The sequence below is a fragment of the Acomys minous genome, assembly GCF_964271855.1.
Source record: "Acomys minous genome assembly, chromosome: 13".
Taxonomy (NCBI): domain Eukaryota; kingdom Metazoa; phylum Chordata; class Mammalia; order Rodentia; family Muridae; genus Acomys; species Acomys minous.
This window is the reverse complement of record NC_140495.1, coordinates 109,948,371-109,960,575: the sequence shown is the minus strand read 5'-3', so window position 1 is coordinate 109,960,575 and position 12,205 is coordinate 109,948,371. Positions and strand designations below refer to the sequence as shown.

The 12,205-nt window shown below is 59.0% G+C and overlaps 1 protein-coding gene across 1 annotated transcript in view; it reads left to right on the top strand.

The window, feature by feature from the left end:
• Positions 1-12,205, top strand: part of ITPR3 (inositol 1,4,5-trisphosphate receptor type 3) — a 68,578-nt gene that overhangs the window by 28,987 nt on the left and 27,386 nt on the right. The window contains exons 3-15 of the mRNA XM_084753705.1: positions 305-426; positions 1,514-1,600; positions 2,930-3,088; positions 3,227-3,325; positions 3,637-3,720; positions 5,252-5,398; positions 5,578-5,673; positions 5,933-5,983; positions 6,166-6,308; positions 7,610-7,709; positions 7,797-7,957; positions 9,570-9,711; positions 10,782-10,943. Coding sequence (XP_084609831.1) covers positions 305-426; positions 1,514-1,600; positions 2,930-3,088; positions 3,227-3,325; positions 3,637-3,720; positions 5,252-5,398; positions 5,578-5,673; positions 5,933-5,983; positions 6,166-6,308; positions 7,610-7,709; positions 7,797-7,957; positions 9,570-9,711; positions 10,782-10,943 — 1,553 coding nt within the window. The remainder of the gene's footprint in view (positions 1-304; positions 427-1,513; positions 1,601-2,929; positions 3,089-3,226; positions 3,326-3,636; positions 3,721-5,251; positions 5,399-5,577; positions 5,674-5,932; positions 5,984-6,165; positions 6,309-7,609; positions 7,710-7,796; positions 7,958-9,569; positions 9,712-10,781; positions 10,944-12,205) is intronic.

The window sequence follows — 12,205 nt, the reverse complement described above, 5'->3', positions numbered from 1 at the left end:
CACCCCGCATGGCTGGGGTGACGGGCGTTGGCACGGATGCCCATTTGATACATGGGTGCTGGATCTGCATCTCATGGCTCCTAACTGCTCAGCAAGCGCTCACTCCTGAGTTCTTCGCTGCCCCCCCCCACCAGCCCCCACCAGCCCCCTAGCTGCAGTGTCTCTGCTGTTCCTTTAGCTGTTTCCTGTCCCACGTAGTGGGCAGGAGTCTGGGAGCGGCTGGGAGATTGGGGCTCAGCCCGGGAGCCCTGAGCTCCGAGCTCTGACTGGACCCCGGTCTCACCCCCGCCCCCGCGCCCCTCAGACTGCCTCTTCAAAGTGTGCCCCATGAACCGCTACTCGGCACAGAAGCAATACTGGAAGGCCAAGCAGACAAAGCAGGACAAGGAGAAGATCGCCGATGTGGTGTTGCTCCAGAAACTGCAGGTGCGTGTGCACGAGTGCACGAGTGTGCCCCAGGAGCTGGGTGGGGTGCACGGCTTGGCCTCTGCTCCTCGGGGATAGGGGAGACCTCGCGCATGTGTGAGGGTAAAAGGCTGTGAGTCAGGGCAGGCGGGAACGCAGGCTGTAAACCCTTCCTGCCCGTTAGAAGATGGGCATACCCTGTGCCAGGACACATGACTCAGCCATTAGAGATGAGATGTGCACACAGCTGTGCGCAGACTTAGCAGTGGCGCTTGAGAACCCTGGGCCGAGGCTTAACCCCCCCCCCCCCCCCGCCCTCGCTTTATACACCTGAAACTTGGAGTTCCTAGACAAGATGAGTCTGCCCATACTACGAGGCTGGAGCCGAGGCGGCCCTTAGGTCTCCGGGCCCCCTTGGGTTTCTTGGTCACGTGCACAGGGCCATGGTGCTGGCCCCGGTGAGTGCCACAGGCTCCTTCACATCCTGAGTTTCCTCCCATCAGAGCTCGAGGCTAGCCCCAGTGCTGGCTCAGACAGTGGGAAGCAGGTGTATGCCTCTGAGCCCCCACCCTGCCCCCGCCCCCAGCCCTGAGAGTGTGGGGCTAAAATAGGGGACCCTGTAGCTGTGGCCTGGCTGTGGAGGGAGGGCTGGAGGGGGCTGTCTGAACTCTGGTCTCAGGTGGGGCTGCCCCAGGCTTCTCCCTGGCAGTTAGAGAGGGAGGGGGAGCTGGGGTCGTGGCACCAGGCTCACACCTGAGCCACAGAGTCAGAGCCTCCCATGGTCGCTTTGTGGAGGATCGTGTGGCACACATGGCGCCCCAGCAGCCTCTGTAGCACCGGGGTGGGGGTGGTGCACACACAGGCTTAGGTTGCTGGATGTGCCAGAGGCATGCGGGCTCAGGGTCCCACTGCAAGGTGCCCCCCAGGGCGACTGTCTGGCCACCTGCTGCCTTCTGCATTTGAGGTCTCAGGCCATCGCTTTAGCGGGAGGGATTGCCCCCACCCGTGAAGAGCCCCCAGAGACTGGGGGGGCCAGGGTGAGTGTGTACACGGGGACACCCCCTCTGGAGCAGCTTCTGAGCCCCGTCTCCACCCCGTGCGTCTGCAGCATGCAGCCCAGATGGAGCAGAAACAAAACGACACAGAGAACAAGAAGGTGCATGGTGACGTGGTGAGGTACGGCAGCGTGATCCAGGTGAGGCCCTGGCGCGGAGCACTCCCTGCCGTGCGTGCGTGTGTGTGTGCGTGCGTGCGTGAAGTACGGCAGCGTGATCCAGGTGAGGCCCTGGCGCGGAGCATTCCCTGCCCTGTGCTCGTGCGCGCGTGCCTGTGGTGTGTGCATGTCCAGTGGATGATGTGCTACCACCTTTCCCACTGCGCTTCTGTGCTGCGCCCAGGGGAGTGGTTTTTAGCTCAGGAGCCATGAGCACATGTGCAGCTCAGCTATGATCCCAGAGTGCGGCTTTGCCATTCCTTAAGTGCAAATTCCTTAACTCCCTGTGCCTCATGTACTTCCTTTGTAAGCAAGCCAGTGGCGCTGGACAGATGGCTCAGTGGTCAGGAGCACTTGCTACTTTTCTAGAAACCGAAAGTTAGGTTTCCAGCTGTTTACGTCTGTCTGTAATTCAAGTTCCAACGCCCTCTTCTGGCCTCTGTGGGTACTGCATGCACGTAGCGTATATACGTAGATGAGGGGGAAACCTTTATAAAAATCAGTAAATCGTAAAGCGGTCCAGTGATTGTGCTTGTTAGGTCAGGATTGGTGGAGGCTACGTGGCGGTAACAGCAGACAGGCACTTTCAGAAGCAGAACCGTCCCTTCAATCAGAACCAAAGTCTCCGAGGAAGTGGAGACTGCACATGTGGTGTGGTGTGTGCTTGGGGCTTAAATGGGACCAGAAGAGGATGGCAGATTCTATCTGTACGTCAGTTCCCCTGCCGCCTCAGAGATACCTCTTGGAGATGAGATGATCCTTTAATCAGATGCTTCTGGACCCATAGGCATTATCAATCCACCCAAGGTTTCACCCTTCATTGCCCCCGGGGATCGTTGTAAGGTTCTGAGTGCAACTGGTTTGGCCTGGGGATGTGGAGGCTTAATTGGTAGGGTGCTTGCCTGGTGTACACGAGTCACTGGGCTAAGCCCTGGTACCCCATAAGCTGGGCAGATGGTGCGCGTCTGCAATCCTAGCACTCAGGAAGAGCCGGCAGGGGGCGGCAGAGCCGATGACATGAGCTAAGGCATGCATACTTTGTGTGTCATCCTATGGAGGTGCGGGACGAGCCTGTGCTCACTCGGCCGGTCATCTCCCGCTGAGCTGCACCTTGCCCTGGCATGCAGTGTGGAGACTAGCTGCCTCTCGGTGACAACGTGTGCATGTTTATGGCTGTTTGTGCGTGTCGCTGTGTATCAGCCTTTGACAAGGTGTCTGACGTCCTGGGTGACCGAGGGTCCAGTGTCCTCCTCCCCGAGGGCCTGGCCTCTCAGGCCTGGTGGCCTCACTCCCGCCCCACCCGTGCCTCAGCTTCTGCACATGAAAAGCAACAAGTACCTCACCGTGAACAAGCGGCTGCCTGCCCTGCTGGAGAAAAACGCCATGCGGGTGACGCTGGATGCCACGGGCAACGAGGGCTCCTGGCTCTTCATCCAGCCCTTCTGGAAGCTGCGGAGCAACGGGGACAACGTGAGCGTGAGGCCAGGGCAGGATGGGGCTGGGCGGCGGTGGCGGTGTGGACCGCACTCCAGAGCAGAGGGAGGGGGTCCTGGTGGGGCGGGCCTTCTGTTCCACTTGCTTCACCTCGCCCTGTCTGTCCCCCAAAAGGTGGTCGTGGGGGACAAGGTCATACTGAACCCTGTCAATGCAGGGCAGCCTCTACACGCCAGCAATTATGAGCTTAGTGACAACGCTGGCTGCAAGGAGGTGAGTGGGGTGAGGGGCGTGGCCCGGGCTGAGGGAGGGCCACAGATCCTGGGCTGCGTGTGCACCCCTCTCCCGTGTGTCTCTGCCCCTGGTGGTGCTGCCGGGGATCCTGGGCCTCCGTGTTTTCCCCATCTTACCTCCCACTGTTTGATCTCTGTCTTCACCCCACTGGCCAGTGTCCCAGCTAGGGTCTGGCACCATGGGTGCTGGAAGCCTCCCGAGCCACAGCAGGAGCTGGGCTGCCTTCCCCTTCCCTCTTCCTCTCCTTGATCTTCAGCATTGGCCACTCTTGGCCTGCGTGGTCCCCACAGGTCAACTCTGTCAACTGCAACACCAGCTGGAAGATCAACTTGTTCATGCAGTTCCGGGATCACCAGGAGGAGGTGTTGAAGGGGGTAAGTTCAGAGCCGTTCCCAGCCAGCCCTTTCCTCTTCCTGTCAAGGGACTGCCTTGGCCCTGTGCCCCTTCATCTTTCCTCTGCCCCCTAGGATGCCCCCCCCATGTGTCCCAGCTGTCTCTTTCTGCCTTGGCTTGCCTCATTTTCTTTCCTTGCAAGGGTGCATGGGAGGCCTCTGACCCCATCCTCCTCGCCTTAGGGTGACCAGACCATTTGAGCATCCTTTCCTGTCTCTGGCTTTGACTCTGTGGGCTCCACGTTGTGTCCTGAGCTTTGGCAGGGAAGGGCTGCTCCTGCCTGCTGCCAGGGGGTCAGTGTGCCCACCTGCCCTCAGGGGTCAGTGTCTGCTGTTACCTCAAGGCAGGTAACACTCTGCTCCCTGCTCAGAAGCTGTTCACCTCTCTCTTTCCAGGCTGTGCTTAGACGCCCCGGCTGTCCCCACAAACCTGGCTTGCTCAAATGCTTCCCCACTCCCTGCGCCGTCATATTGTCCAAGCATCAGTCAGGGCCCACTCCATGCGGCCTCCCCAAAACCTCCCTGGGGTGCATTCCAGGCCTGGCTTTGGGCAGCACATATAAAAACAGGCCCTTGGGCTCAACTCTGTGCCATTCCCGCGGCAGCTTCTGGTGAGACCATCACAGTGCTGGGGTTAGATTCTAGGCAAACGAGAGCCAAGGCACCCCCTCTGTGCGCTACAGTGTCCCTGGCTCTGCTGTGGGGACTGATGCATTCTGTGTGGATGCTCGCTCGCTCGCCCAGTTACGCTCTGCCTGACAGGTGTTTAGGGACAGGTTCTGTGCAGGAAGACAGGCAGTGCCATTAGGTGATCACGGGGTGACAGCCGTGCTCTGAGAACCTGTGGAGTGGCAGCTGCAGGGGCAGGAAGTATGAAGTGTGGGCGGGGCCTGGGACTGAGGCAGGGGCTCTCCCACTTGGCCCTGGCTGTGGCTCTTGGCAGGGCACCTCCCTTCTCTGCCGAGGTAGCTAGTGTGCTACTTCATCAAGTCTGTGATAAGGCTCTGCCGGAGTCCGTTGCTCCCACTTTATATAGAAGAGGCAGCTGAGGGTCAGGGCCATTACAGAACTTCTCTGAGCCCCTCAGCTTGTAAGAAAAGGGCAGGGCCAGGATTCAGGCTCAGTTTTTCTAAGGCGTGGAGGTGAACGAGCCATGGCTGCTACCTTCCAGCCACCGCAGAGAGCAAAGAAATGGTGGGTTGGGGTGATTTCCAGTGACTGGACAGAAGGGGCTAGGGAGGGGCTGGGAGGCTGAGAAGGGGGCGGGGCGACCTTCCTGCCTTCCTGGGCATGGCCATTAGGGGTGTTTGGCAGTATAGGTAAGGGAGGGAGGTGCCAGGCGGGTTACGATATGGAAAGCCGAGGCAGTGGGTTCTCACAGCACCTGGCTGCCCTGTGGCCTTAGGGGGTTGTCCTGCAGGGCGCATCTGAGGGACTGGGCTTTGCACAGGGTCCCTGGCCCTGAAGGCACGACTCTGAACGCCTGTCTCCATCCTCCTAACCCCGCCCCCAGGGAGACGTGGTGCGGCTGTTCCACGCAGAGCAGGAGAAGTTCCTGACCTGTGACGAGTACAAGGGCAAGCTCCAGGTGTTCCTGCGAACCACGCTGCGCCAGTCCGCCACCTCAGCCACCAGCTCCAACGCGCTCTGGGAGGTGGAGGTCAGAGCCCCACACTCTGGACTTCCCGCCCCCTCCCACTGAGGATGGAACATCTGGTCCCTCTAGCAAAGCAGTCAGGGAGGACCTGGGCACTTTGGTCCCCACAGGCGCCCCCCCCCCAGGGTCCGGGCTTCCAGTTTAGTTGCCATCCTCTGTACCTCACCTTTGCGTGCCCCCAGGTGGTCCACCACGACCCCTGCCGAGGAGGAGCAGGACACTGGAACGGTCTGTACCGCTTCAAACACCTGGCCACAGGCAACTATCTGGCTGCCGAGGTGAGTTAGGTGTGGAGAGTTGATGGCATCTGTGTGTGCTGGGGACACAGGTAGCAATGTGCGTGCTTGCTCACGCATGGGCTTATGAAGATGGGGGCCACGCAGGGCCCCTGTACAGCTCTCCCGGGAGTCATGTGGACTTGGGGCCTGGGGTAGGCACCTTGCGGGGAGTGCCTTCTGGATATGATCCTGTGTTTGGTGGGGTGTGCCCTGCTAGCTTAGTGCTCAGTAACCACCCCTCACCTGTACCCCTGTTCAGGAAAACCCCAGCTACAAAGGTGATGCCTCAGATCCCAAAGCGGCGGCGCTGGTGAGGAGCTGAGGAAGGCTCTGGGTTTGGGGGGGTTAGGGGAGGGGTGGGGGTCACGGTGTGGGGACAAGAGGGGAGGCCAGGGGACCTGGGAAGTAGGTGGGATGGAGGGAAAAGGTCGCTCTCGTGTGTGGGCCTGAACGGAGGATGGGGTCTTGCCTGAGCTGGGACTCTCTCCTCAGGGGGCCCAGAGCCGCACAGGCCGCAGGAACGCAGGCGAGAAGATCAAATACCGTCTGGTGGCTGTGCCACACGGCAATGACATCGCCTCTCTCTTTGAGCTGGACCCCACCACCCTGCAGAAAACCGACTCCTTTGTGCCCCGGTGGGTGTGTGCCATCGGCCCGAGGCATTTGTGTCTGGGGTTCCTTGGACCTGCAGTTCTGAGATCTGCTCGCCGCTGCCCTGTGCAGGAGCAGCCCCGTTTGCTGCACCCAGATCTGCTCTGTGCTCAGTCACACAGTGTTGCTTCTCAGCCTCTTGGCCCAGTCCAGCCAGGTGCTCAACATAAGGTGTCTGTAGCCAGGTAGCCTGGAGACCCGCACGCTGGCTGGGGAGGTCTGGCTCCAGGGGCCCAACCAACCCTGAGAATATAGGATGTCACATCCAGATGTTTCCTGAGGGTGGGGCTGCAGCTCGGTTGGTAGAGTGCTTCTAGTTATGAGTGACCCAGGGAGGCGGCCCATGCCTGTAATTCCAGCTCACAGGAGACGGAGGCAGGAGGTCAGGGTTACCCTCCACTACACAGTGACCTTGAAGCCAGGTGGGGCTCCAGGGGACCTCTCTTTAAGAATAAAGAAATGGCTGGGCGTGGTGGCGCATGCCTGTAATCCCAGCACTCGGGAGGCAGAGGCAGGTGGATCCCTGTGGGTTCGAGGCCACCGTGGTCTACAAAGCGAGTCCAGGACGGCCAAGGCTAGACAGAGAAACCCTGTCTCAGACAAAACAAAAGGAAGGAAGGAAAGGAAAGGTTCCAGGGTTGCGAAGGTGACTCTGCAAACAAGGCATTTTCCGTCCACGTGTGGGGACCGGAGTCTGGATGTTGAGAGCTCCAGGGTGGGAGTTAACCCTGCCTCCAGCAGGAGGGGGCTCTCCACGGCCAGCAGGGCTGGCTAGACGCTGCGGCATGTTGGATTCCTCCTCAACAAGAGACCCTGCCTCTCTATAAAAGGTGGAGGGTGATGGAGGAAGCGCCCCGATGCCGGCCTCCAGACGCGAGTGCACACATGCACTCAGACCTGTGTACACTTGTGTACACATGGGAACATGCGATTCGGTGTCCTCCAGGCCTCCGTGTTTTCTGGCCACGAGCCCCCAAGTGGCTGCCTCTACTACCCTGATTCAGTCTGTCATCTGTAGAGTGGGGGGTGTCAAATGTCAGCCACCAGGATTTCTGGGAATTCATGGACGACCTGGCGGCCCCTTGTCTCCTACCTGAGGCTCTTGGGGTTAGGCTTAGGCTTTGTCCAGGTGAATTTCTCGCCCCATGTTCACCGGCAAGCATTGGTTTCAGGGTGCACCGAGGCCTGTGTGCCCGAGAGCGCAGCAGCAGACGATGGTGTTAGGGAGCGGAGAGCGACTGCGGTCTGTGTCACCCTCGCTCACCGGCTGTGTCACCTCACCTAGGAACTCCTACGTGCGGCTACGGCACCTGTGTACCAACACGTGGATCCAGAGTACCAACGCCCCCATCGACGTGGAGGAAGAGCGGCCCATCCGGCTCATGGTACGGGGTCGGGGATGGGGCTTGTGCGTGGGCTGGGTCCCGGGCTGGGGCTTGTCCTGGGCTTCCTGCTGACCTTTGTCTCTACAGCTGGGCACGTGCCCCACCAAGGAGGACAAGGAGGCCTTCGCCATCGTGTCGGTGCCCGTGTCTGAGATCCGTGACCTGGACTTTGCCAATGATGCCAGCTCCATGCTGGCCAGTGCTGTGGAGAAACTCAACGAAGGTTTCATCAGCCAGAATGACCGCAGGTGCGGAGTGAGGAGGGTGGGGGAGGGGGGCAGATGGCTGAGTTTCTCTCTAGGGTCACAGAGACCAGGTAGACAGGGTGGGACTGGGGCAACCAGGGAACCTGGCTGACTTTGTACCCCTGAAGTCGGGAGCCATCTCCTGTGGGTCTGATGGTTCTCCTGTGGGTCTGACGGCTCTCCTGTGGGTCTGACGGCTCTCCTGTGGGTCTGACGGCTCTCCTGTGGGTCTGACGGCTCTCCTGTGGGTCTGACGGTTCTCCTGTGGGTCTGATGGTTCTCCTGTGGGTCTGACGGCTCTCCTGTGGGTCTGATGGCTCTCCTGTGGGTCTGACAGCTCTCCTGTGGGTCTGATGGTTCTCCTGTGGGTCTGACGGCTCTCCTGTGGGTCTGACGGCTCTCCTGTGGGTCTGACGGCTCTCTTGTGGGTCTGACGGCGCTCCTGTGGGTCTGACGGCTCGCCTGTGGGTCTGACGGCGCTCCTGTGGGTCTGACGGCTCGCCTGTGGGTCTGACGGCTCTCCTGTGGGTCTGACGGCTCGCCTGTGGGTCTGACGGCTCTCCTGTGGGTCTGACGGCTCGCCTGTGGGTCTGACGGCTCGCCTGTGGGTCTGACGGCTCTCCTGTGGGTCTGATGGCTCTCCTGTGGGTCTGATGGTTCTCCTGTGGGTCTGACGGCTCGCCTGTGGGTCTGACGGCTCTCCTATGGGTCTGACGGCTCTCCTGTGGGTCTGACGGCTCTCCTGTGGGTCTGACGGCTTGCCTGTGGGTCTGACGGCTCTCCTGTGGGTCTGATGGCTCTCCTGTGGGTCTGATGGTTTTCCTGTGGGTCTTATGGCTCTCCTGTGGGTCTGATGGTTTTCCTGTGGGTCTTATGGCTCTCCTGTGGGTCTGATGGCTCTCCTGTGGGTCTGATGGCTCTCCTGTGGGTCTGATGGTTCTCCTGTGGGTCTGATGGCTCTCCTGTGGGTCTGATGGCTCTCCTGTGGGTCTGATGGCTCTCCTGTGGGTCTGATGGTTCTCCTGTGGGTCTGATGGTTCTCCTGTGGGTCTGATGGTTCTCCTGTGGGTCTGATGGCTCTCCTGTGGGTCTGATGGCTCTCCTGTGGGTCTGATGGCTCTCCTGTGGGTCTGATGGCTCTCCTGTGGGTCTGATGGCTCTCCTGTGGGTCTGATGGCTCTCCTGTGGGTCTGATGGTTCTCCTGTGGGTCTGACGGCTCGCCTGTGGGTCTGACGGCTCTCCTGTGGGTCTCTGCTTACACCATCCCAGAAGTAAGCCTTACAGAGCCACTGGGGCTCAGGGTCTTAGGAGATTGACTGCTCAGGGTCACATGGCTGTGACTTGTAGAACTGGGGCATAATGCAGACCCCTTCACACCAAGCAGTGCCCCAACCCACCTGCCCAGCAGCTCTCTCTCAGGCTGCAGTGTCCTGAGCTTTGCTGTCTTGGGGCAGCTTGGAGTCCCAGGATTTAGGATGCATGGTGGGAGGGGACTAATGCTGGGCCTGGTGGCGGGCTGGTGTGTGACTGTTGCCGCGTGGGTACACGCTGGCTGTGCCCACGGGAGCGGCCACTCAGCACAGCACGCTTGCTTCTGGTGTTGTTCTTGGCCAGGTTCGTCATCCAGCTGCTGGAGGACCTGGTGTTTTTTGTCAGCGACGTTCCCAACAACGGGCAGAACGTCCTGGACGTCATGGTCACTAAGCCCAACCGAGAGCGGCAGAAGCTGATGCGGGAGCAGAACATCCTTAAGCAGGTGTGTGCTCTGCAGGGGCTCGTGGCTCTCCAGTGGGGCTCATAGCTCTTCATGGGCTTGTGGCTCTGCAGGAGCTCCTGGTTCTCCTGTGGGTCTCACAGCTCTCCTGTGGGTCTGATGGCTCTCCTGTGGATCTGATGGTTCTCCTGTGGGTCTCACAGCTCTCCTGTGGGTCTGATGGCTCTCCTGTGGGTCTGATGGTTCTCCTGTGGGTCTGATGGTTCTCCTGTGGTTCTCCTGTGGGTCTCACAAGTCTCCAGTGGGTCTCACGACTCTCCTGTGGGTCTGATGGTTCTCCTGTGGATCTGATGGTTCTCCTGTGGGTCTCACAGCTCTCCTGTGGGTCTGATGGCTCTCCTGTGGATCTGATGGTTCTCCTGTGGGTCTCACAGCTCTCCTGTGGGTCTGATGGCTCTCCTGTGGGTCTGATGGTTCTCCTGTGGGTCTGATGGTTCTCCTGTGGTTCTCCTGTGGGTCTCACAAATCTCCAGTGGGTCTCACGACTCTCCTGTGGGTCTGATGGTTCTCCTGTGGGGCTCACGGCTCTCCTGTGGGGCTCAGGGACAGTGGATGGGAGTGTGGCTCAGCAGGAGAGTACCTTTCTGGATAACGCCTGGGGCCGAGGCTAGGTTAGGACACCTGCCTAGGCTACATCAGTGAGGACTGGGAGCATGCCTAGAATTTTCCAGTGTGGGCTCAGGGTTTGGATCAGCGTAGAGCCTTGCCTAGATCCACCAATGAGGAGGTAGGAATTGGGCTCAATGGAATCTTCCCAGTGAGGAGCCAAGATGTAGACTGGCTTTAGCGTATTCCAGGCGAGGGCCTCGGTGTCATCCCTAGCACTGGGGGGAGGGGTGTGTATCTAAGCCACCTGACAGGCATCCCCTCATTTGATCTCTTCCTGCAGGAGGACTGTTGTTCTCATTGTGCTGATGAGAACACAGAAGCCCTCAGAGGCTCTCGTCTGCTGGGCGGGGCATCTCTGGGCCGGAGTCAGTCAGGGTTGGGGCTCCTTGGATGAGGGGTACAGGCAGAATGGGAGAGTCCCTCTCACTCTCTACACCCCTCAGATCTTTGGCATCCTGAAGGCCCCGTTCTGTGACAAGGGGGGCGAAGGTCCGTTGGTGCGGCTGGAGGAACTGTCGGACCAGAAGAACGCCCCCTACCAGTACATGTTCCGCCTCTGCTACCGGGTGCTGCGGCATTCTCAGGAGGACTACCGCAAGAACCAGGTGGGCACGGGCTGGCCGGCATGTGCCCTGCCTTCCCTCAGCAGGGCACAGGAGGGCACAGGTGGAGGGCCTGGTTTCCGGCTTGCATGGCTGGCTGGGTGCTAACCCTGGTAGCTTGCCCTGGCCTCTGCTGTAGCTGTCCTAAAATATTTCACCCTTCTCATCTTTTGGTTTATTGAGACGGTGTCTCATATGTGGACCTGGCTGGCCTGGACCTCACTATGTAGACACAGAGGTACGCCCGCCTCTAGCTCCCGAGTGCTGGGAATAAAGATTAGGCTGCCTACTAGTCTGTTCTTCACTTCTGAGCAAGTTATCACGGTTTATTTTGTACCATTCAGCCAGTCTTTCTAGGCAGGTGAGGCCCTGGTAGGAGACACATCACAGCTCAGAAACCATGTTGAGTAAAGCCTGCTCTGGCTGTTGAGCCTACATCGCCTCCTGAAATGGGCTTTCCGAGGCCGCTTTCTCTCTCCAGTGTAGAGGCACCGCACCCGGGACCACATGATAACTGGACACAGGACGGAAGCCTGGCCTCCCAGCCTTACCTGTGCCCTTTCCTTTGGCCTAGACCCTGTCTAGGGCACCAGAGTTATAACGAGATTTTTAGAAGAAACACTTAGCTCTGGCAGTTTGAACAAGCTAGATTTAGCCTGGTAATGGTCAAAGCAGAAAGGGAGAGCAAGAGGGAGAAGGAGAGGGAGACATACACCCACCCACACAGAGACCCAGACAGAGAGAGAGACACACACACACACATACATATACAGACACATACATACATACATACAGACAGACAGACAAACAGACACACACACACAGAGACAGAGAGACACAGACAGACGGACAGACAGACAGACAGACAGACACACACACACACACACACACACACACACACACAGTAAAGCCAGGTGTGGTGGCACATACCTTTAATCCCAGCACTCGGGAGGTAGAAGCAGGAGGATCACTGTGAGTTCGAGGCCAGCCTGGTCTACAAAGTGAGTCCAGGACAGCCAGGGTTACACAGAGAAACTCTGTCTTGAAAAACCAAAAAAAAAAAAAAAAAAAAAAAAAAAAAAGGAAAGAAAGACAGATAACGGGGTTCAGTCCCCAAGTCTGTCTTTAGGTACCAACTTGAGCTCTAGGTTTAAAAAGAGGAGGGATTGGGACGAGGAGCCAGGTCTGAAGCATCTTTGTGTCTCAGCCCAGGTCCTACGAAAGATTACAAGTCAATCTGGTCCAGGGGGTGGGTAGCCTTCGCT